General features: G+C 43.6%; 1 protein-coding gene and 1 pseudogene across 12 annotated transcripts in view; both read left to right on the top strand.

Moving 5' to 3' along the window:
• Positions 1 to 25,410, top strand: part of LOC130918863 (ankyrin repeat and MYND domain-containing protein 1-like) — a 124,521-nt gene that overhangs the window by 54,958 nt on the left and 44,153 nt on the right. For all 12 annotated transcript variants that reach the window (XM_057841029.1, XM_057841027.1, XM_057841031.1 and 9 more), the window contains 2 exons: positions 9,114 to 9,254; positions 21,449 to 21,556. In XM_057841029.1, the coding sequence (XP_057697012.1) occupies positions 9,114 to 9,254; positions 21,449 to 21,556 (249 nt within the window). The remainder of the gene's footprint in view (positions 1 to 9,113; positions 9,255 to 21,448; positions 21,557 to 25,410) is intronic.
• LOC130919562 (uncharacterized) lies at positions 23,894 to 23,988 on the top strand (annotated as a pseudogene).

Raw genomic sequence — 25,410 nt, 5'->3', positions numbered from 1 at the left:
CTTGGCTCCCTCTAGCCAGTGGCGCCACTCTTCGAAAGCGGCTACCACAGCAAGTATAATACACCTTCGCCGGCTGTAACCGGCAGGAGAAGGCACAGGGGTGTAGCTTCTGGTCCTCCACAGAACGTTGGGACAAGACAGCTCCAATACCTATGTAAGCGTCGACTTCCACTATAAATGGCCTGGAGGGGTCAGGATGGAGAAGGACCGGTACAGTAGTGAAATGTTTCTAGAGAACTGGAAAAGCGCCGTCGGCTGCCGGCGACCAGGCATAGGGACGTAGAGGGGAAGTGAGGGGAGCGGCTAAATGGTGCTATACTAAGCAGCTATAGTCAGGCATGAAAATCTCTCACCTTTCGGCGAAATTCGCCGTTTTGAAGTCAAAAAGGATGACCTACGTGAATCGTGTAGATCCGAGGAGAAAAAATTTTTTAGGGGGGGGGGGTCGTTTGTAGGCATGTGCCAGTTACCTTCACGGATTACCATGCTATGAAAACGTCGCGGTTACAAAACCACTAAAATTTTCCGTCATACAGTAGTACGTATTCGTTATTTTTCATGTGTCGAAAATGCAGCCAGAATTAGCTTGGCACGGCAGCGCTTACCCCTTCCCCTGTTTGATGCTGCGTGTGTCAGTGACGCTATTCCAGCAAACCCAAAAACAAGCACTCCAATCGCAAGGCGTAAATTCTTCAATTTATTGATCTCTCAAATCGTGGTAACTGAAATATACCAAATGAATACATTTAAAACGTTGTACACTCGTATTTTTCCACATGTGAGTAGCTTCAACAGTTTAGCTTCATGAAAAAGTTCGTCAAAAACAAAACACATATTTTCCTTTCAAATTCAATACACAAAGTTACTAAAAACTTACAAAGACGAATGATAGGCAAGGCTTAGCTAGGACAGCAACTTCATTGAGGTTAATCACAGCCGCTGAGAGAGAAACAAGTTTGTATGCGGGGAGGAAAAAAAAAAGAGCGTCAAAGATCGCTAATTGCGACAGATGATCTTGTACTAAGCACAAATTCACATTCGCTGGAGGAGGTAAAGTATCACTCCCAATTGTTTTTAGATGAATGCATTTGCCAGCATATTGAATTTAGTGAGTAATGGTTTTCGTTTTCATATTTTGTGGTATGACAAAGTTACTGCCGTTCGTTGCAGCTTGCGTTGAACACTGCCGGAGCGTCTGGTGAAAAAATAGCTCCCGTTAAGGTAGCGTCAAGCTTGTGTATTTAACGGTAATATAAAAGCAGTGTTGTCAATAACGCGGTATCGTAATGCGTAACTAATCTGATTACTTTCTTTCAGTAAAGAACAATCTAACGCGTTCATTTTTCTAAATCAGTAATCTGAGTAAAATTACTTTCCTTGATGCCTGTGCGTTACTATTTTGTTATTGCCCCATAATGTGTGTAGAATGAAGAATACTGTAGTCATGGGAGTGACATCACATGTCACATTTTTTAATCGGGGATGGAACAAAAAGGGTCACGTGTATTACCAGGATGCGTGAGCGCTGGGAGTTTGCGGCCAAAACAACATAGCCTTGCTACCTCGCCAGGATGCAATGAAATAGGCAGGAGATATACTACAAACGGCTGCATTTGCACACTGGAAACACAGCCATTACTTCACATTTTTGTCCAGTAAAGATAACAAAAATATCTCCGTGCGCTGCAAACTTTGCGCTGGCTCAAAAAGACTGTCCACCGCTATAAGCATCCAATTCAAGCACCACTTGGAATTACAGCACAACAGGTAACACGACAGCCAGGACTTTTTGATACTGCTCGTGCTCAATCCTCGGTTCAAGCTCAGTTGTTGTTGAGGGTTTTGAAAGCTTAGGTTTAAAGATATTCTAAATATCCATCTTGCCTCCTCAGCTGTAGTTTTGGCTAAGCAATGCAAACGGCTGTCTCTAAGGTTCTATAGTCACATGATCTGTTCGAAAAATAATTTGGACCCATTATGAAATACTTTGAAGGATTCCTGTTCATTTTCTTCATTTGTGTTGTTTGTTTTATTGCTCTAAAACTTTTATAGACAACATTTTAAGGGCCATATTCAATGGTCTTTATTTTAAAGGGGAAGTTCAGAATTTTTTACATTAGGCTTAATCTTTGAGTTAGCCGGGGTTTAATTAGTCGTTGGAAATGATTTGAACAAATTCTGTGCAGTTTGACAGTTATTTGTTAGTATCAGGGCTCCGGAGTGGCTAAGCTAGCGCGAGTCAATGGTGGTTGAAATCAACTCCTTCAACTAATTAAACCCCCGTTAACTCGAATATTAAGCCTTATGTGAAAAATTAAAATGGTCAAATTCGCCACATGTAGGACGTTTTGCCGACGGCGGACATTTTGGCAGAACACCGGAACATATTTCCTCCACACCTTTCTCACCTTTTTAACCCCTGACCCATTTTCATGCCTGTATAGTTCCGAATGAAACGGCGATAATAATTTGCAAAGCCTAGGTACCCCTGGAGCTGTTTGCGGGTAGTCGGTCTGGGCCAGTCAAGGGTGGCTTTAATCTTGGACTGCATCTGTCCTCCACAATATGACCGAGGAATTCAACAGAGCGAGAGTGAAAAACGCACTTCTCAGCCTTGATAAATAGCCTATTCTCCAAAAGGTAGCTGGATTACCAATCGGACATGTTGGACATGCTCCTCAAGGCTACGGGAGAAAACCAGGATGTCATCTAGGTAAAGGACAACAAAAACATCTAACATGTCCCTGAGTATGTCATTCATGAGTGCCTGGAAGACAGCAGGGGCATTGGTGAGGCCAAAGGGCATCACAAGGTACTTGTAGTGTCCACGGGGGTTTTGAAGGCCGTTTTCCACTCGTCCCCTTTCGGGATATGGACAAGGTGTAATGCATTCCGGAGGTCCAGCTTGGTAAAGACTGTAGCACCAATGAGGGGTTCAAAATTTGACCTCATGAGTGGGAGCGGATACTTATTCTTGATAGTGATGCTGATGAGCTGTCTGGAATCGATGCATGGTCTCAGGTCTTCGCTCTTCCTGACGAAAAAGAAGCCGGCAGCTACTGGAGACGTTGATGGGCGTATGAGACCTTCAGCCAGGCAATCATTAATCTAACTGTCCATTGCCACCTTCTCAGGGGGGGAGAGGTTGTAGAGGCGACTGGCTGGAAATTCAGCTCCAGGTCAGAGCTCAATGGCACAGTCGTAGGGTCTGTGCAGAGGAAGGCTACAAGCGCGCTTCTTACTGAAAGCCTCTCCCAGATCGTGGAACACAGCAGGAACCTTGGTGAGGTCAGGTGGAGCGGGACTGGGTCGTTCAGCCAAGGACTGTGTAGGGGCGGACCGAAGGCAACGGGCATGGCAGGGAATACTCCAGCTCAGAATGCAGCCAGAACGCCAACAGACAAGCGGCGTGTGGCGTTCCAGCCAAGGTCTGCCTTGGATGAAGGGTGTGTCAGGTGAGGCGATAACGTAGGGACGGATCTTCTCCACGTGGTTACCCGAGACCGTGAGGGTGAGAGCCTCACACCGATGAGTGATGGGACCCATGGGGTGACCATCCAATGCAAACGCTGAGAGAGACCCCTCCAGGGGCGCGATGGGGAGTCCAACCTGTAGGGCATTGGAACGGTCGACAAAAGATTCATCAGCACCAGAATCAATCATGGCTGGGACGGTGAGTGTCCGCTCCAGCCAGGCGAGAGTGACAAGGAACCTGGCTCTGCTGGAGTGAGGATTGGATAAGAGGCTCACACGGAACACCCCGACCAGTGAGCCCTGTTTTTTGGGGTTCGAGCTGAGGGAGCTCTTGAAGACAGGCTTGGACAAGAGCCAACAGAGTGTGCCGAGCTAGCACAATACAAGCAGAGCCCCCATAGTCTCCGGTGTTCACGTTCAGCTGGAGTCAAATGGGCCCTTCCCAATGGCATGTCCCTCCCCACACCAGTCGGTATTGAGGAAGCAGAGGAGAGCTGAGAAGGCTGGTTACGACTCACTGGAGGTGAAGGACGTAGTCTGGTCGCAGCATGACACTGGTGAGCCCTCTCTCGCTTACGCTCACGGTGTCGCTCGTCAAGGGTTATAGAGAGTATGATGAGCTGGTTCAAAGAGATAGGCCTCTCTGTACCCACACTAAGGCATGCTTTATGGGCTGTGCCAGACCTTGTCAGAACGCACTGAACAAAGCCGGCTCATTCCATTGACAGCGAGCCGCAACGATAAGGAATTCAGTGGCGTACCTAGCTACTGACAAAGAACCCTGCTGGAGGGTCGAAAGGGCAGTGTCGGCGTCCTGCCCAGAGGCCTCATGATCGAAAACCATCTTGAATTCCTTAACTAATGCTGTGTAATCATGCATATAAGGTGCAGAGCCCTCTCGGCTAGCCATAACCCACCGACAGGCCTGCCCTGTCGTGAGGTTAGCGATGTAGGCTGTGCGAGCGGCAGCAGTAGAATACATGCTTGGTTGCAGTTCAAAGATGTACTCACACTGCATAAGGAAAGAGCCGTTTTACAGGGCCGGAGCAACACGGTGGGGCTCCCGGGCAGAGGGTGCATCCGGCAGAGGGCCCGTGGCTGGAGGTTCCGAAGGGGAAGAAATCCATGCGCTGAGAGCAGCGACCTGGTCAGTGAGAGTTTGGACCAAAAGTGTGAGTTGGCAGACCTGGGACTGTTGTTCAGATACCTGGGCCTGCTGGAGACCTGACACCGCCCGGACCTCCTTCCTCAATCCAGAGAAGAGAGCAGCAGCCTCGGAAAGCTGGTGGGAATGTTGTGCCAACAGCTGGAGCCGTGGGACTCTCTGACTGTGACATGCTGGCTGGGTCCCTTAGCCAGAGCTTACTGTTACAGTGGCTAGACGGTGTGACCCAAAAGCACAGCAAAGACAAGTCAGAAATCCAAAGTCTAAGATGTGTTTATTAAACAAAGGAAAGTTGGTGAGAAGTGGCGGCTCTGCAGTTTTTCTTGCATGTGCTGGAAGGCTGGGTTGGCTTGGTATTGCTGTTGAGAAAATAAGCACAAATGCAAGTTGAGCAAAAGGGTGGCCTGTACTTTTACCATGCGTGGTGAGGTGAAGCTCTGGCGTTAAATGATGTGCAGACCGGTCTCTTATTGTGGCAAGTGGTTGATTGTGGAGTGGAGGCAGATGTGGTGATTGGTGACAGGTGTGCAGAGCAGAGTCAGTGGGGAGAATGTGAAGGTGATGAGGAGTGGGCCGTAACACCTTTTCTAGTTTGCTTTTCATTGTCATTGCCTTTCTCTTTTGCAATTGCCTTTGCTATTACTAAAAGGAATGGTCTGTAAATCAAATGGTGTTGGAAGGGGAATTCTAAAGAGGAAAGAGTTATCAACGGCATTAAATTTGATTGTCTTGGTGATGGGTTAGTTGGCTGAGGCAACCTATCTCGCCTGTCATTTGCTTCTCTAAGCAGTTGTGAAATGGATTTTTCTATATCGCTCCAAGTAAATGATGAATCAAAAATGATACATGTGATGCACATGATACAGATTTTTCCCCTGTTGCTCAGTGACGTCCCTTTCATTCAGGTAAACTAGGAGTAATGAATGATCGACTATTTTTGCTGTTTGGAAAGTCCCCCCCAATGCCATTTGATTGCCGGACCATTCCTTTTAGTAAAAGCAAAGGCAATTGCCAGAGAGAAAGGTAAAGAATGAAAAGTGGAATAGAAAAAGCAAAGCCAAAGATAACTAGAAACTGCAATTTCGGGAGAAATTACACCTTGGTCTTTCCTCTGTGGAGATACAGATCTTAGCCCCACTCAGGTCTATGAATAGAATGGACCATAATGCCAGTCAATGGCACGAAACAAAGTAAAAGCCATTAGAAATGAATGGGAGAATTGGACGTCCATGGACGTCAATGGCGGCACCCTTCATAATTGTTAATGGAATCGGGGAAGTTCCGGGGACACGTCCTATTGATATCTTGTCATTTTCTGTTGATTTGGGGGGGAAAAAAAATTCCCATTGAAAATGAATGGGAAAATTTTTGGACGTCCATGGACGTCAATGGTATCAACTTACATAAGCGTCAATGGAATCCAAGTACATTGGCATCAATAGAATGAAAAAACATGATTAAAAGCCATTAGAAATGAATGGGAAATTTGGACGTCCATGGCCGTCAATGGCGGCACCCTTCATAAGCGTCAATGTAATTGGGGAAGTTTGGGGGACACGTCCTATTGATATCTGGTCATTCCCTGTTGATTTTGGGAAAAAAAAAAATTCCCATTGAAAATGAATGGGAAAAATTTTGGACGTCCATGGACGTCAATGGTATCAACTTACATAAGCGTCAATGGAATCCAAGTACATTGGCAACAATAGAATGAACAAACATGAAGAAATGCCATTGTAAATTAATGGGAAGTTTGGACGTCCATGGCCGTCAATGGCATCACCCTCCATAAGCGGCAATGCAATCGGGGACATTTGGGGTACACGTCTTATTGATATCTAGTCATTTTCTGTTGATTTAGGGGAATAAATAAATTCCCATTGAAAATGAATGGGAAAAATTTTGGACGTCCATGGACGTCAATGGTATCAACTTACATAAGCGTCAATGGAATCCAAGTACATTGGCATCAATAGAATGAACAAACATGAAGAAATGCCATTGGAAATGAATGGGAAGTTTGGACGTCCATGGACGTCAATGGCATCACCCTCCATAAGCGGCAATGCAATCGGGGACATTTGGGGGACACGTCCTAATGATATCTAGTCATTTTCTGTTGATTTGGGGAAAAAAAAAATTCCCATTGAAAATGAATGGGAAAAATTTTGGACGTCCATGGAAAAAAAAAACACAAACTTTATACATATACAAAAAAAAAAACAAAAAAAACACATTTAACACATATAGACATTTATAACCAATAATCATGTAATTATATTCGATTTGGGTTGGTTTGGGTGCACCCTTCCAAAGTTAGAATATTTAGGAAGTATCTTTTAGTCTAACTGGAATTTCTGATTTTCAATCTATTGCACCAAAAGTAGTGGCACAACCAAACTTATAATACTCTTTTTTTCAGCATGGGAAATTGTTTCAATTCAATTCAATTTTATTTGTATAGCCCTGGATCACAACATTGTCTCAAAGGGCTTTGCAGAGGCAATATGATACACAACACAGCAAATGAAGCAACAAAGATGAATAAATAAATTCAAGTCCTGGGTTTCCCCCATCCTTAGACCCTCCATGTCGGCAAGGAAAAACTCCCAAAACTCCAGAATCTTCGGGAGAAAACGAGAAACCTTGGGGAGTACCACAGTCAGGAGAGATCCACTCCCAGGACGGATAGACAGCAAGCCCCAGGACCACTAATGGGAATTAGCAGGCGAAGTTACAGTCCGTAAAGATGCAGTGGAGTAAAGGAACAAGAAGCGGTCCATCTAGCCAGATGAGACGGGGGTAGCAACGAGGATGTCCATCCAGCTTGGGGTCCGGACAGTCAGGAGGCTGCAGCTGAAAAATAGCCCCTCCCCAGAGGGGAGGGAGGAAAGGGGACACCGGGTGACTAGTGATGAAGAGACTAGACAACAAGATATTAACATTGGAAAATAGAAATAAAGTAAGATAAGTGGTAGGTAGAGTGAGAAAAAGGAGACAGAACTCAGTGGCTGTACTTTCCCCAGCTTTATAGCTTCTAGTGCAGCTTAGACTGAACTTTGAGTCTACTCCGACTCCTTATGCAAAATTATACATGTGCAATTGTTCAGTCAAAATTGTCCTAACAAAAAGATATTCAGTTCACAGTTCCCGGGATATTAATCAAAAGAAGTCCATTAAAAAAAATTGTCAAAGTCCTGTCGATGTAAGGCACAGTGTAATGCTGAATGGTGAGGTATTAGCTCCAAGTTTGTTTTGTTTTTTGTCCTACCATACCAAGAGAATGCAGCAAGGAGGTATCCAGGTTATCTCAGTCTAGATCCAAGTGGTTAGCTCGCCATCAAAATCCAGAACAGTTGGTCCAATGTCCAATCTGACACAAAGACCAGTTGAAACAAGGTCTAAGGGAAAAAAAAAAACCTGACCTGTCAATTGACAGTGTCAGAGCAATTATGAGTTTCAATCCAAATCTGTGGCTCAATGATGAGATACATCTATTTTTCTTTTTCAACTAAATTCACATTGCACATAAAATAGTTGAAATTGAAATAAAGTATACAGTACATACTGTATATTTAATCAATTAACAATTGTAAACAGATTAACAGTTCTTTCTTTTTAAATGTTCTCCTTTGAGTAAAAATTAAGGAAACCTCAAACCTTCCATTAACTCAATGAGGTGGTGAAACCTACATGTAACATGCACATAACAATACAGCACTCGTTTTTTTTCCCTTTTCCCCCCAAAACATATTCCTTCTGTAAAAATAAGAGCTTAACTACATGCTCACCGATGTCTCACACTGTGTTTTGAACGCAGTTGGGCCGCGTTTTGTTGCTCCACGCGTTGGTCTTGCTCTATAGATAAAATGGCAACGTAGCACGTTAGCATGCTATGCTACCGTTAGCGCGGACTTTTTGCTAACGCCAGCGGCAAGCAAAACATAATACATAACAAAATAAAATACAGAGCACAGCAAACTCGCTCGTAGTGAGAATAGTACCTAATTTATCACAAATTGCAACAATATATTTACTTAAATTCACGTTTTTCTTTTCTGTAGATAAGCTTTTCAGGTTTTGTGTTCACTCGCCTGTTAGGCAGCTCTCTGTCTGTCTGCGTTGCTGCTCAGTTGTCTTCTGCAACCTATCGTGCTACCAGCTGAAACATACGAGGGCGGGACTTCCTGCCATAAGAGCAACTAATAGGCTGAATTATTGCTTGCAATCGTTTTATTTATCATTACTTTGATAAAAAATTAATTCTAATTAAATGTGAAATAATATATTTAGCAAAATTTGATACAATTACGTACACAGTTTTTTTTTATTGTGCACTTTTGCTCATGTGGGTTACAACTAAATAAAGGACGCAGGTTACAAACGGAGAGATATAAGTAGCAGCTTATAGTCAAAATAATTTGGTGTTTGTTCAACCAATATTTCTATAATCTCTCATTTCATTGCGTTACAGAGGAAAGGACTTTATCCTCTTCATGTAGCTGCAGCATTGCCAGGTCTGGAAGGTCCTGAAATCACAAAACTGCTGCTGCATGCTTTAACGGATCCGGATGCACGGGCATGCGATCAAGACGACATCTATGAACCAGATAAGGTTTGTAGTCAATCCTAATTTTAAATAATATTTAAATTAGTGCTGTCAAATTTATCGCTTTAACGGGCGGTAATTAATTTTTTAAAATTAATCACAGTAAAATATTTGACGCATTTAACGCATGCGCGGACTGACCCGCTCATGCATTGCCACAAACATATCACAATGACGCCGTTTTTGCCCATTGAGAGCTAACAGGCAGAGAAATGCAAGTGGACACAGGCGTTATTGATGTGCGTCTTGGGTCGAATCCCTGAAGCGTGTGCCGAGTAATGTAGATGAGTGGTTTATGAAAGGCGAGTCGATGCACATGTTGATGACGTACGTGGTGACGTTTGTTGCCCCCGCGAAGCAGGTGTACCACGTGGCTGATTCAGGAAATGATTCGCTAGGTTTGAGTAGAGTTCGAAATAAAAGCGGCAAAGAAACGCTATAGATTCCCTTTCACTGTTTGTGTTTTCGGGCACCTTATTGCGCTATTTGCCATTCGCTTCGACAAGCTTCTTTTTTGCGATGGAACCAGCAAGAAAGAGGAGATTTTCCCCTGTTTGGGAGCACTTTGAGCTGATCTCACCTCAGAAGGTAATGCACTGCAATTACTATTTAATAGATTCCATTTATGAGAGAAAATAAAATGTGACAACACATAAAATTCACAATTTTCTTTTCTGAATACTTTTAGGTGAAGTGTCTGATGTGTTCCAAAATGCTTAGTTACAATAACACCTCAACTATGCTAAGGCACTTTAGGGTCTTGCATGGCAACGAGGAGACCAACCAGGTTGAACCCGGGCTCAGGTAGGCCATTTATATTCATAGCCCCACACTACACTGTATGGTTTTTTGTTTTTTTTGTTTTATAACTCTGACATATCATTTAATTTAGCTGAGAAGGTTGACTTGGCTGAGCTGTTGGTTGATATGGCAATTGAGGATTCCCAGCCGTTTTCCTTGGTGGATGGCAGTGGATTCAAAAAGCTCATGAAAGCTTTAGCTCCTTCCTACGTTCTACCTCCACGGCAGGTATGTATGTCACAACATGAAGTACTATATTATCGGATTAACCATTTCAATACTTTTCAATTCAATAAATCATACTTTTTTTTAGACTTTGAAAGCCATGTTGGAAAAAAGGTACAAGGAAACCAAGGATAAAACTAAAGCCATTGTGGCTAATGCATCTGCATGTAGTTTGACATCGGATATGTGGACTTCCATCAATACTGATGCATATCTAGCTGTGACATGTCATTTCATTGATGAAACCAAGTCTCTCCAATCAGTTGTACTGGGGGTGCAGCATTTCCCTGAGGCACACACTGCAGCAAACATGACTTTTATGAAAACTTCGCTAATGTCTGAGTGGGGTATCAGTGAAAAAGTGACATGTCTAGTGACTGATGGTGCAGCAAATATGGGAGCTTATGCCAGAGAGCTTCATATGCGTCACACTATTTGTGTGGCACATACTGTAAATCTTTGGTCAAGAGCTTTTTTTTTCACCAATGTCTTGAATTATTCCACATCCGGACAAACTGTCGAAAGATAGTTGGTTATTTTAAGAGCAGCACTACAGCAAAGGTAAGCTCCTTACTTGTCATATTTAATTTTTTGCTATATATTTATTTAACACTTGATTTTGTTGTAGGAGAGACGAACTTAGATGCAAGTTCAAATGGGCCTTCCGGTGCTTAAATTTATTCAGGAGGTTGAAACAAGGTGGAACAGCACTTATCTCATGCTTCAGCGTATGTGCACTTTGAGAGAGCCTGTCGGAGCAGCTTTGGCTGGTCTACGTACGGATCTAACACCATCGTCTGCTGAACAATACAGAATTATTGCTGACTTTTTTAAAGTATTAGAGCCATTTAACTATGCTACAATTGAGCTGTCTGAGGAGAAGAAGGTTTCGGGGTCAAAGGTAATTCCGCTCTTGTCCATGTTGAATCACTCTCTGGAAGAAGAGGAGATTCGACTGCTTCAAACTCTAGAGAGCGCATCCGTGGTTGAGTTTCTGCAAAGACAACTAAGAGAGAAGCTGAACCACCTCCAGTCTAAGAGCATTATGTTTCTGGCTACTCTGCTTGACCCAGGGTTTAAAAAACTAGGCTTCTTTAGTCCCAACAATGCAGCAGAGGCAGAAAAAAGGCTCATGATGGAATGCGCAGCTATTATGAGCCGCACAGCGTCCTCATCTACTTCATCATCATCATCACTGTCATCAACATCATCATCAGAACATTCCCAGTCTGTTGGAGATATTTAATATTTCCTAATTATGCTAATATTTAATAATAATTACTGATATCTGTTAATCTTTTCGAGGAAGCAAACTGTGGCATCATTTTGATACCTCAATCCGTCAAGCAAGAACCACAAATGTCACGGCAAATGCAACAGTTGAGGTGCAAAAGTATCTTGGATCTCCAAACATCCCCAGAGTTGAAAGTCCCCTTCAGTACTGGAAATCACAGAAATATACACTTCCAATTCCATTCCAATTTTCTGTATCATAGCATGCACCCCTGCTTAATCACTACCATGTGAAAGAGTTTTTTCAAAAGCAGGTGAAATTTTCTGCAAAAAAAGAAACCGCCTGAGTCCAAAAATTTGGAAAAAAATATTGCTTTTAAATAAAAATGAATATGCACTTTATTTTACATCCTTATTTCACATTTTCACTTGTTGCATGAGCACAAACATAGACAAAGTAACATAGAACAATTCATATTAAAAAACTCTTCAAATATATATTTTTTTCTATTCAGAGCATGCTTTACACCCAACCATTTTATAACTTGCACCAAGCATGTTATATATTTTTCTGTCTACATGATGGCGTAGTTGAGGAAATTAATTATCTTCAAGCCCCTACGTGAGTGTGACGTATTACCCTGCAGGGCTTGACGGCTTAATGGGGCTTCATTTTGCCAGTCCAGTGTGCTGATTATTGGCATTAGCTTTGGTAACTCTTTCACAACAAACATTACTATAGTGGCAAGCGATGTGGGAAAGAATGACAGGAGATGATCTTTTTCTTAACATGCTTTATTGAGCACAATGCAGAACATATACCATTTGCAGCCACCACTGACAGTCATGGTTGCCCAACATTCCATCATGCATTTGGGCGGAACAGTGAAGTCGCTACAATATCATTTAGTGAAAGCACAACAAAAATAATATTCCTATCACTCAAAAAAATAATGTTCACAAAAAGAAAAGCGCTCAATGCAAAGAGAAAAGGCATTCCCAATCAAAATAGCTATGCAAAATACGCATAAAACTGACTCAGACTTTTCCTTGGCTAGTTCTCTAATTAATTTAAAACTCGCCATTGACACCTTGTGGTGTATTTCAGTCACTACTTGCGTAGTTAAAGACACTGTGGAAGAACGGCAGGGAGCCGGATGTGACGTCCCGCTCGGCGACGTCAACAATGGCGAGCTATTAGTTTATTTTTTGATTGAAAATTTTACAGATTTTATTAAAACGACAACATTAAGAGGGGTTTTAATATAAAATTACTATAATTTGTACTCACATTTATCTTTTAAGAACCACAAGGCTTTCCATCTGTGGATCCCTTTAACAGAAAGAATGTTAATAATGTTAATGCGATCTTATGGATTTATTGTTATGATAAACAAATGCAGTACATATGTACAGTATGTTGAATATATACTAGTATATTATATATGTATATTATATACTAGTATATTATATATGTATATTATATATATATATATATATGTATACACACACACACACACACACTCACCGGCCACTTTATTAGGTACACCTGTCCAACTGCTCGTTAACACTTAATTTCTAATCAGCCAATCACATGGCGGCAACTCAGTGCATATAGGCATGTAGACATGGTTTAAGACAATCTCCTGCAGTTCAAACCGAGCATCAGTGTGGGGAAGAAAGGTGATTCGAGTGACTTTGAACGTGGCATGGTTGTTGGTGCCAGAAGAGCTGGTCTGAGTATTTTAGAAACTGCTGATCTACTGGGATTTACACGCACAACCATCTCTAGGGTTTACAGAGAATAGTCCGAAAAAGAAAAAATATCCAGTGAGTGGCAGTTCTGTGGGCGGAAATGCCTTGTTGATGCCAGAGGTCAGAGGAGAATGGCCAGACTGGTTCGAGCTGATAGAAAGGCAACAGTGACTGAAATAACCACCCGTAACAACCAAGGAAGGCAGAAGAGCATCTCTGAATGCACAGTGCGTTGAACTTTGAGGCAGATGGGCTACAGCAGCAGAAGACCACGCCGGGTGCCACTCCTTTCAGCTAAGAACAGGAAACTGAGGCTACAGTTTGCACAAGCTCATCGAAATTGGACAAAAGAAGATTGGAAAACGTTGCCTGGTCTGATGAGTCTCGATTTCTGCTGCGACATTCGGGTGGTAGGGTCAGAATTTGGCGTCAACAACATGAAAGCATGGATCCATCCTGCCTTGTATTAACGGTTCAGGCTGGTGGTGGTGGTGTAATGGTGTGGGGAATATTTTCTTGGCACTCTTTGGGCCCCTTGGTACCAATTCAGCATCGTTGGAATGCCACAGCCTACCTGAGTATTGTTGCTGACCATGTCCATCCCTTTATGACCACAATGTACCCAACTTCTGATGGCTACTTTCAGCAGGATAATGCGCCATGTCATAAAGCTGGAATCATCTCAGGCTGGTTTATTGAACATCACAATGAGTTCACTGTACTCAAATGGCCTCCACAGTCACCAGATCTCAATCCAATAGAGCATCTTTGGGATGTGGTGGAACGGGAGATTCGCATCATGGATGTGCAGCTGACAAATCTGCACCAACTGTGTGATGCCATCATGTCAATATGGACCAAACTCTCTGAGGAATGCTTCCAGCACCTTGTTGAATCTATGCCACGAAGAATTGAGGCAGTTCTGAGGGCAAAAGAGGGTCCAACCCGTTACTAGCATGGTGTACCTTATAAAGTGGCCGTTGAGTGTATATTGTCTGTTATCTTTCCATTCCAACAATAATTTACAGAAAAGTATGGCATATTTTAGAGATGGTTTGAATTGCGATTAATTACGATTAATTTTTAAGCTGTAATTGACTCGATTAAAAATTTTAATCGTTTTACAGCCCTAATACTGTATAAATAAATATAAAAAGTGAATATTTGTGCAAGATAAGGGAATTTCAGAAATAGTACAGGAAAAAATACATTCCTCTAAATTCTTTTGAGCTTACTTGAGTTGAAAAACATCATAGATGGATGTGAGCATGCTCAGGCACATGAGACAATAACTTGAGACAACTTCCGCTATAACATTCAATACTTTGTTGATACCAATTACTACTTTCATTTTACTTGAGCAGGTTTTATGCGGGACATTAAAAGCATTAAAAGTCATTAAATGGATTTTGTCAAAGGTCTTTAAAGCATTAAACCAAACGTTTGAGGTATTAAAAACTATGTAAACTTGACAGTTAAAAAAAACTTTTTACTACATGATTTGAGCAGTCTGATATTATCGGGTAGCCGGGATAAGAGAACATAAAATAAGATCATTACGGAACAGGAGAGCCGATAGTATCGGCTACCCGATAATAACAGCCGATAAACACATTTTAAAATGATATTGGATAATATCGACATCGGTTTCTCAGTTTTGGTTTTGTGCCAATATGCATGTTGCCTTCAAAGGGAAAGTGAATGTAGAAGCCTTCTGCGTTTGTCTAAGGGCCAGTCACAGCTTAGCACAGCAGTTGTGCTTATTCACCATTACATGTCTCCAGACTTAGATGTTTGGGATTTGTTATGTGAGCAGACCATTTGCATTCATGGTGCAAAATTACATGAACAATTATAAACTCATTACATATCTCATTCACAGTACTGAATCTGTGCGCCTTTTGTTGTCATTTTACCCAGAAGCACTGTGACAGCTGTATGTGATATGGCAATACTTTATTAGCACTTTGCATTTGCACTTGATAAAAAACAAAACAAAACTGATGTTTGCACTATTTTGATTTCAACAAAAAATATAGTGGTGCGCTATGGACACTTTTTCCATAACTTCAGTTGAAGTTGTTCTCGCACAGAATGCTGATCGGAAAACCTTGAAGTTGTTACATTTATAATTATTAAAGTATTCAGTGGGGAATCTCAGTACAATTAGCCATAATATGTTAAGTCAGCACATATTGGTATCGGTTTGATATTGGAATCTTATTTTTGGACTTGGACATTATCTGGATATTGCTTATAGGTTTAAAAGTCATTATGAGACTACTCTACTTAAAGTTTGCGTGTGTGTAACAGGCAAGTGCAGAGGTTTCTTGAGGACCTGCCCCTTTGCCCGTATATGCTATTTATTTATTTTTCGGGGCATATGTGTGTGCTGGCCGACTGTGCAGGCACGCCACCAAGTAATTTACTTGATTTTGCATATTAATTTATTCTTTGAAAATATTTTTTGGGATTGAGTACCAGGTTGTTCCTTTTGATTCTCAAATATATTTATGCATTCAAACACATTTTTTTGATTGAAGGGACTTTTTTTATATTGAAAATACATATTTTGATTGAAGCAACTTTTTTGATTGAATAATAAAGACACAATCTACCTTCATAGTTATTAAGAAAGAAATTAAGAAAGCATTAAAAATAAAAGCCAACAGGGAATCAGATTTTTAAAATTTAACATTTATATTTCATTATGTAGACAGGCCTCGTAAGGTAAGGAGATTAAGGGTTTAAAAAAATAAAGGAGCTGGATGAAGCTGCTAAAGGCTCCCTCATCAGCTGCGTGAATAGCACAGTTGGTAGGAATAACAGTTTGCAAGGATATTAAGGAATAAAATACAATTATAAACAATTACGTTATTGTTCTATAATATTCTATGTCATTGCTTTATTAATAATTAGATGCTAGAGTTGTCAAATATGGATATTAATGAAATCATGTTTTGAAAAAACTGTGCTGAGGGTGGCTCAGTGACCATCTAATGTGGTTTGTTCTCAGATGAACAAGTTGAGGAAAGAAGTTTTGATGTAGACGTTGAAGGAAGCAAATAGGCAAAGACTGAGTCACAGTCAGAAAGTGTTGATTTCTATTCACTCTTCCCCCTCCCAATTAAAGTCTGTCACAGCCACAGCCAATTATACTGTAAAGCTGGTTAAAATTGAAGTTATGTTATTGTAAGGTGTATTAAATACTTGTTCATGTGCCTCTTTTGATCTATGAGCACCTTCTGTTAGGGTGGCTGGACGGTGTGACCCAAAAGCACAGCAATGAGAAGTCTGGAATTCAAAATCCAAGGGTGTGTTTATTAGACAAAGAGGAAAAAAAGGAACGTTGGTGGGAAGTGGTGGCTCTGCAGATTTCTTGCTTGTGCTTGAAGGCTGCGTTGGATCGGTATTGCTGTAAGAGAGCAAGTAAAAATGAGTTGCAAAGTTAGTAATTAGAGTGGCCTGTACTTTTACCATAAGTGGTGAAGTGAAGCTCTGGCGTTGAATGACATGCAGACTGGTCTCTTATAGTGGCAGGCAGTTGATTGGTAAGTGGAGGCAGGTGTGGAGATTGGTGACATGTGTGCACAGCAGAGTCAGTGAGGAGGTGGAGTAGGATGTGAAGGTGAAGTTCAGTGAGCCGTAACAGTACCCCCTCCCCGAGGGGCGTCCCCTGGCGGCCGTCCAGGGGCATTGGGATTGGCCTTGTAAAAATCCCAAAGGAGAGAGGGACACATGAAGAGCTGCTTGGAGATCCAGGATCGTTCCTCCGGACCGTAACCCTCCCAGTTCGCCAGGTATTGAAAACCCTGACCACGGCGGCGGACCTTCAGCAGACGCCGGACCTTCCATTGAGGGTGTCCGTCAACTAACTGAGGCGGTGGAGGAGCTGGGGCAGAGGGCATCAGAGGGCTCGAAGAGACAGGCTTGATCTTTGAGACATTAAACACTGGATGCACATGCTTCATGGTGGCAGGAAGTTTGAGACGAACAGCCGCGGGACTAAGAACGCTGTCAATCGAGAAGGGGCCAACATACCGCGGAGCCAGTTTCTTGGATGAGACTCAGAGGAGAGGTAGACCTTTTGCCCAACCTGATACACCGGGGCAGGAGTACGGCGACGGTTGGCCCCACAGCAGGTGCACAAATTGGTACGCAGTAAGGTAGTGCGAACCTCCTTCCATACCCGTCGGCAACGCCGAAGGTGGGCCTTCGACAGAGGGGACTGAAGCCTCGGTCTCCTGGACAGAAAACCAAGGAGGTTGGTATCCCAACGAGGCATTGAACGGGGACCTGCCGGTGGCAGAGCAGGACAGGGCATTAAGCGAATATTCCACCCATGGCAGATCCCTGCTCCAGGAGGTCGGGTGGAGAGCAGACACACAGCGTAGGGCGGACTCTAGACTCTGGTTAGTCCGTTCAACCTGTCCGTTGGTTTGAGGGTGATACCCAGAGGAAAGGCTAACGGTGGCACCAATACCTTTACAGAAGGCACGCTACTCCTGAGACGTGAATTGGGGTCCCCGGTCCGAAACAATGTCACATAGAAACCCATGGAGCTGTAAAACATGCTGGGTAAGGAGTTCGGCCGTCGCAGCAGAGGTAGGACGTTTAGGCAACGCCACCAGATGTACCGCTTTGGAAAACTGGTCCACCACAGTAAGAACAACTGTATTCCCCTGGGAGGAAGGAAAACCAGACTCAAAGTCGATGGCAATATGAGACCAAGGGTGACTGGGTACCAGAAGAGGACACAGAAGGCCAGCCAGTGACCGATGAGACGCCTTGGCCCTGGAGCAGGTGTCACAGGCAGCGAAAAACTCACGGACATCCGCCCTCATGGTCGGCCACCAAAACCTCCGACTCAGGAAGGAGAGGGTACGTTGGTATCCGAGGTGGCAATCAAACCGACACCCGGGATCGCATCGGGTCAGGTACAAAGAGCCGGTTGGGGGGACCGTTGCCAGGCCCGGACTCAGCCTGTTGGGCCCGTTCGACCTCTGCCTCAATGTCCAGGGTCACTACTCCTACGATGCGAGAAGTAGGAACGATGGGTACAGGTTCAGGAGAGGATTCCTCGGGAGCATGGAGACGTGACAACACATCAGCCTTGGTTTTGCGGGAACCAGGTCGGTAAGTAAGGGTGTAATTGAATCGGTCCAGGAATTGTGCCCACCGTGCCTGGTGAGAGCTAAGGCGTTTAGCGGCACGGATGAAAGTCAGGTTCTTATGATCCCACCAGACAACAATGGGCTCTTCGGTACCCTCGAGCCAGTGGCGCCACTCCCCGAAAGCAGCTACCACTGCTAGCAGCTCCCTATTTCCGATATGATTTATCTCTGCTGGCTGCGACCGGCGGGAGAAGAACGCACATGGGTGCAGCTTCTGGTCCTCCACAGAACGTCTGAACCATCTACTTCCACTATGACCGGCCTGGATGGGTCAGAATGGAGAAAGACAGGTTCATAAGTGCTTGGAAGACAGCGGGGGCATTGGTGAGGCCAAAGGGCATCACGAGGTATTCATAGTGCCCACGGGGGGGTCTTGAAGGCCATCTTCCAATCATCCCCTTTCCGGATGCGGACAAAATGGTATGCGTTCCGAAGGTCCAACTTGGTAAAGATGGTAGCACCGACGAGGGGTTCAAAAGTTGAACTCATGAGGGGAAGTGGATACTTGTTTTTGACGGTGATGCTATCGTGCTGTCTGTAATCGATGCATGGCCTCAGATCCCCACCCTTTTTCTTGACAAAAAAGAAACCGTCAGCCACCGGAGATGTCGATGGGTGTATGAGACCTTCAGTCAAACACCCATTAATGTAATTATCCATAGCTGCCTTCTCAGGGAGGGAGAGGATGTAGAGGCGACTGGCACGTAGTTCAGCACCAGGACGGAGTTCGATGGCACAGTCATAGGGTCGGTGCGGGGGAAGGGTGCAAGCGCGCTCCTTACTGAAGGCCTCACTCAGGTCATGGTACACAGAAGGAACCTTGGTGAGGTCAGGTGGAGCAGGACTGTGTCGTTCGGCCAAGGAAGGCGTCCGAGCGGACCGAAGGCAACGGGCATGGCAGGGAATACTCCAGCTCAGAATGCGGGCAGAACGCCAACAGACATGCGGTGTGTGGAGTTCCAAGGTCTGCTTAGGATGAAAGGCATGTCATGTGAGGCGATGACGTAGGGGCGGATCCTCTCCACGTGATTACCCGAGACTGTGAGTGTGAGAGCCTCACACCGATGAGGGCATAAGAACGGTCAACAAAAGTCTCATCGGCACCAGAATCGATTAGCGCTGGGATGGTGAGTGTTTGGACTCGCCAGGCGATAGTGACGAGAAACCTGGCTCGACTGGAGTGGGGATTAGACAAGTGGCTCACACAGAACTCCCGACCGAGTGAGCCTCGTTTTATGGGGTTTGAGCTGAAGGGGCTCTGGAAGACAGGCTTGGACAAGTGTCAACCGTGTGTGCTGAGCTAGCACAGTACATGCAGAGCCCCTGTAGTCTCCGGTGCTCACATTCCTCTGGCGTCAAACGAGCCCTACCCAACCGCATGGCTTCCTCCTAACTAGTAGGCTTTGAGGAAGCAGGGAAGAGCTGAGAAGGTTTGTTATGACTCACCGGTGGTGAAGGACGTAGCCCGTTTGCAGCACGACACTGTTGAGCCCTCTCTCGCTTGCGTTCATGGTGACGCTCGTCAAGTGATATGGAGAGGGTGATGAGCTGGTTCAAGGAGGTAGGCTTTTCCCTACCCACTAAGGCGTCCTTTATGGGCTCCGCCAGGCCTCTTTGGAACGCACTGAACAAAGCTGGCTCATTCCATTGACAGCGAGCAGCACGGATACGGAATTCTGTCGCGTACTCTGCTATGGAGAGAACCCTGCTCAAGGGTAGAAAGAGCAGAATCAGCATCCTGCCCAGGGGCTTCATGATCAAAAACCGTCCTGAATTCCCTTATAAATGCAGCGTAATCCTGCATATAATGTGCGAAGCCCTCTCGACTAGCCATAGCCCACCGACGGGCTTGCCCTATGGTCAGGTTAGCAATGTAGGCTATGCGAGCAGAGGCAGTGGAATACATGCTTGGTTGTAGTTCGAAAACGTACTCATACTGCATCAGGAACTCACCCCAGAGTGTGAAAGAGCCATCGTAGATAGCCGGGGTAACAAGATGGGGCTCCCGGGTGGAGTGTGCATCTGGCGGAGGGACCACAGCTGGAGGCCCCGACCCAAAAGGGTGAGTTGGCTGACCTGGGCCTGTTGTTCAGATGCCTGCGCCTGTTGAAGACCTGACACCGCCCGGACCTCCTGCCTTAATTTGCAGCTGCTGGTCAGAATGTTGCTCCAACAGCCGGTCCTGGGTCCGACGCGGGTCGAGGGTCCCTCATACTGCGACATGCTGGCTGGGTCTCTTGGCGCAGAGCTTACTGTTAGGGTGGCTGGACGGTGTGACCCAAAAGCACAGAAAGGAGAAGTCTGGAATTCAAAATCCAAGGGTGTGTTTATTAGACAAAGAGGAAAAAAAGGAAAGTTGGTGGGAAGGGGTGGCGCTGCAGATTTCTTGCTTGTGCCTGAAGGCTGAGTTGTCTTGGTATTGCTGTAAAGAGAGCAAGTAAAAATTAGTCGCAAAGTTAGTAATTAGTGGCCTGTACTTATACCATAAGTGGTGAGGTGAAGCTCTGGCATTGAATGACGTGCAGACTGGTCTCTTATAGTGGCAGGCAGTTGATTGGGAAGTGGAGGCAGGTGTGGAGATTGGTGACAGGTGTGCACAGCAGAGTCAGTGAGGAGGTGGAGTAGGATGTGAAGGTGAAGTTGAGTGAGCCGTAACACTTGCCCCTCCATCGATCTCTGCACAGCCCTGGTGGGAAACTATCTGCAGATGGGCGTGGGCATTAAATTAGTTAAGTGTCATTAAAAAGCATTAAATGCGATTTGCTGATACCTGTGGAAATCCTCTAGAGGTTGGATTCAATCTTATGGCATTTTAGTGTGGCACATATGTGAAACAAAAATGATTTGCGGTTGGATTTTCAATTAATAGTTGAAGAAAGGTTCCAAAGAAAAAATGATGAATTTGTGAGTATAAATAGGTGGGTTTTGTTATATATTCATATCATAGACTTTTGGTACCATTGATAACTTTTATTTGTTTGATTGACACAAAGAAACTGACTTATTTTACAGGGTCCCACAATAACAGCAAAATCCTGGAGGATCCGTAATAAACCACTTCCTAAGGAAGGAGGTCGAACAGCTCTGCACATAGCCTGCCAGAGAGACAGCGACTATTGTGTGAGTAGGATACCGTATTGTTCAGATAAATGCCGTGTGTATAAAAAGTGAGAAATGTACATTCTTTTCAAAGTGTGATTGTGAAGAAAACTTAAAATTTGACATTCTTTCCAAATTTGTTAATCCTTAAGAAAAAGTAATCCAAATTTGGCTACTCAGAAGAGAGCAACATAATCAAATTCTTGATTTAACCAGACAAGCATAACTGAGATTAGAACGTGTCACTGTGTGGATTTGGGCAAATGGATCCACCACTTTACTCATTTCTCGCCTTTTTGTCCTGCATATACAGCTAAAACTCTTTTACAAGAGATATCTAGCCAAGCTGAGCAGCCAAAAGACCCAAAAGGGAAAAAAACAACAACATTATATTCCCATGTTCAGATTACAGGAAGGTTATGAATTGAAGAATCCAGTATCAAGCAATGCAAATTTGCATTGCAAATAATCTGCCAATTACAATTCAAACCAGAAATTTTCATACTATATTACTTATTATTTCTATATATGAAGACATATCTAACATTAACATCATTTTTAAAATGAAATTCATGCTTTTCTTCAAAGTCATAAATTTACATTCATTTCATTATAATGGTTGTACATCTCAGATAATTAGAATATGGTGAAAGTACATTTTTTGTGAGACAACTCAGGTTTGTTTTTATAGTCATTCCACAAAGTGAAATATTTAACATTTTTCCTTTTTTATTTTGATGAATATTGCTTCCAGGAAATGAAACTTCCAATACAATATCTCAGGAAATTAAATGTTCACATTAAAACAATCAAAAAACACTGATACTATTTTTTGGCCCCGATACCGATACCTGGCTGTGCAGTATCGGCCAATACCATACAGATACGACTCCGTTTAAAATGTATATACACACTGCTGGGCTAAATGCTCAATTTCTCCCAGAAAATGATTGCCATTACAAATGCTTTGGTAGTAATATCTTCATTTGGCTTGCTTGCAATGAAAAAACACAAGAGAGACATTTCTTTAAAAACAACAGTGTCCAAATTTTGGAAACTGTCTCACACCTTTCAGCCCTGCTAACAGCCCAAAGATGACTAATCCACACCTTTCCGAAATGTATAGCAAAGGGCTTCAAAATCAATAAGTAAACTGACCTTTAAATGAAGGAACTATGATCAATTGCCTCAAGTCTTACTGAATACCTTATGGTAGGAAGTAGAAGTGTGCATCGGCACTGCCCTCAATATTCGATTCGATTACGATTCGGAGGGCCACGATTCGATTCGATTCAGAGGGCTACGATCCAATTCGGTTCGATTCGGCAATGCATCGCGATGCATTAAAGCCTGGGATGCGTTCCAATTCTAAAGCAAAGCATATTTTTTGTGAATCATGAGGCAACACAAGCGGTCAGACATTAAACAACTTTTTATTGGCTCTTGTGTCACTCCTGGTTGAAGTCAAAGGATGTGAAGTCAAATGAAAATAGTATACTTTCAGATATATATATTAAAAAAAAAAAAAAAACAGATCACGGCATTTAATTTGTGCTTTGAATGTGCTTTCACTTTTTTTACTCACAGTAGCACTCCCTCTTTCTCCGCTTCAGCCATTGTTATGTTATGTCCTATCTCTCTGCTCTCTCGATTGCAACTGCGCATGTCTGTGACGTTACTCCGGTGAGGAAGCGGATTTGGGTTCCTCGTCCCCCCTGCATTGCTCTAAATGTAAAGTAGCTTCCTCTACAGGTAAACATGAGAATAATAGTACAAATGGGGAAACCAAATCCATTGCATCACCGGAATTGCACAGGGAAGAATTTTGAACGTACTTATATTAGAGCCTAGTTCGGGCCTTAAAATCCAGCTCGACCCGACCAGGCCCAGCCCGCGCGTATTAAAGCCCGACCCGAGCAATTTACTTACCTTGCAGGCCCGAGCCCGAAAACCCCCAAAATTTCATGTTTTATTTGTATGCCCGAGCCCGAAAAAACCCAGAAATTTTACGTTTTATTTGTAGGCCCGCGCCTGGAACCTCACCCCGAAAATGTACGTTTTATTCGTTGGCCCGAGCCCGTTTTATTTGTGAGGACTCAGGTGGAGGAGGAAATGCGGGGATGCTCCGCCAAAACGGTGGGCGGGCATGGCTTGTGTGCATTAGTTTGTGCCGCATGTGCGAGTGGGGCATTTTGTTTGAATCAATAACGAGGGATCTGTAAAGGCCCATATGTATTACTATGTGGGGAACCCACGGCCATTCGAGTGTCTGAGCCCTTGTCAATGACACCGTTATCCTAGAATGTGTTGGTTCCTGGGACCTTTATATACAACCCCCCCTCAACTTCCAGACAATATGTTGCTTCGGCTTCGCATATACTAAAATTGGAATGATACAGAGAAGATTAGCATGGCAGGATATCATATATAGACAGGAAAAGGGTAATAGAATTTACATTTTAGTGCGATAAATGGGTTCACATATTTACAGTTAATTGTACATTATTTACAAGTGTGTCAACATCCAGATTATTTTTATGGGGGCGGGTTTCCCAGTTGTTTCTATAACCAGGCCTAGAGAAGTAGCAGTACAAAATGCAGGCTAAATTTATCTTTAAATGACATATGGTCATAGAAAAAAAAAAATATTTGACCGCCCTTGGATTTCTAGAATTTCATGTTACATTAATGCTCAGCACTATATATTAGTTGACTAATATGTTGTTTAGCACAAAGAATCAGTGAGTCAGTATTTATTTACAAAACGATATGCAAGGCATAACACACTTACCTTAATGAACACACTAGTAAATGTGAGTAAATATAAACAACATGCAAATAATGTCCAAATATAATGCAGTATTTAGTCATATAAAATTAAACATGACATAATATATACACAAGAAAAGGGTAATAGAATTTACATTTTAGTGGGATAAATGCGTTTACATATTTACAGTTTATTCTACATTATTTACAAATGTGTCCACATCCAGATTATTTTTATGAGGGCGGGTTTCCCAGTTTCTGCTGCCGCTGCTTATTCAGCCACTCTTCTAAAGTTTTGCTTCCAAATAAAATGGGGCAAAATGAGGCCCCGCCGAAGTGGCTGTGTCCAAACTCTTTAGTTTTGGCCTGCCACTGGGGCAACAGGAGGTAGAGCCCAGACAGGGGCAGCTGAGGTCCCACCTGCACCAGGGTATAGAAGAATGACCTGGGGGAGTGATGCAGGAGCTGGGGGAGCAGGAGGAGCTGCTGGAGTGATGGGCCGCACGGCAGTGGCACTAGCAGGTCGTCTACCCGGCCGCAACTTAGGAGCATGTCCCGTCCTGTTTGGAGGAAGGACGAACTCATGCTGGGGCCCTGATGTGGAGGGATGCTCCTCCAGCCTTTCCCGTGGAGCAGGAAAGTGAGCTGGCCACAGCGATGCGGTCCTCAGAAGCAAGGCCTTGGGAAAAAAGGACACTTCGCTCCTGAGAGTTCTCCCGTCGATTAAACCTGCAGCCATAAAATATAAACATTACAAATGACGGCTAATCTTTTTACTTAAATGTCAATATAAAATATAAAAAACATTGTGCTTACCACTGCTTAGATGAGTTGACCACAACCACCTTGTTTAAGGATGTTAGACGTGCATGAGCAAGGGGGGGATCCTCAAGCAGTCAGCCGGTTGAGATGAATGATATTTTATTGGTGAACACGAGATAGTTGATGACGTGACAGCCAAGGCAGGAGGTTGGTGACGTTAGGCTTGGAGTAGTTGAGCCGGGGCGAAGAGGAGGCTTGGAAGGAGACAGGCGTGGAATCCGACAATCAGCACTGAGGCAAGAGCAAAAATAGTCAAAAAATAAAACAGTAATCAAATGGATGAA

Source organism: Corythoichthys intestinalis, chromosome 7 (genome assembly GCF_030265065.1).
Source record: "Corythoichthys intestinalis isolate RoL2023-P3 chromosome 7, ASM3026506v1, whole genome shotgun sequence".
NCBI lineage: Eukaryota > Metazoa > Chordata > Actinopteri > Syngnathiformes > Syngnathidae > Corythoichthys > Corythoichthys intestinalis.
Note: the sequence above shows the minus strand (reverse complement) of the source record. Positions and strands in the feature narration are given on the sequence as shown.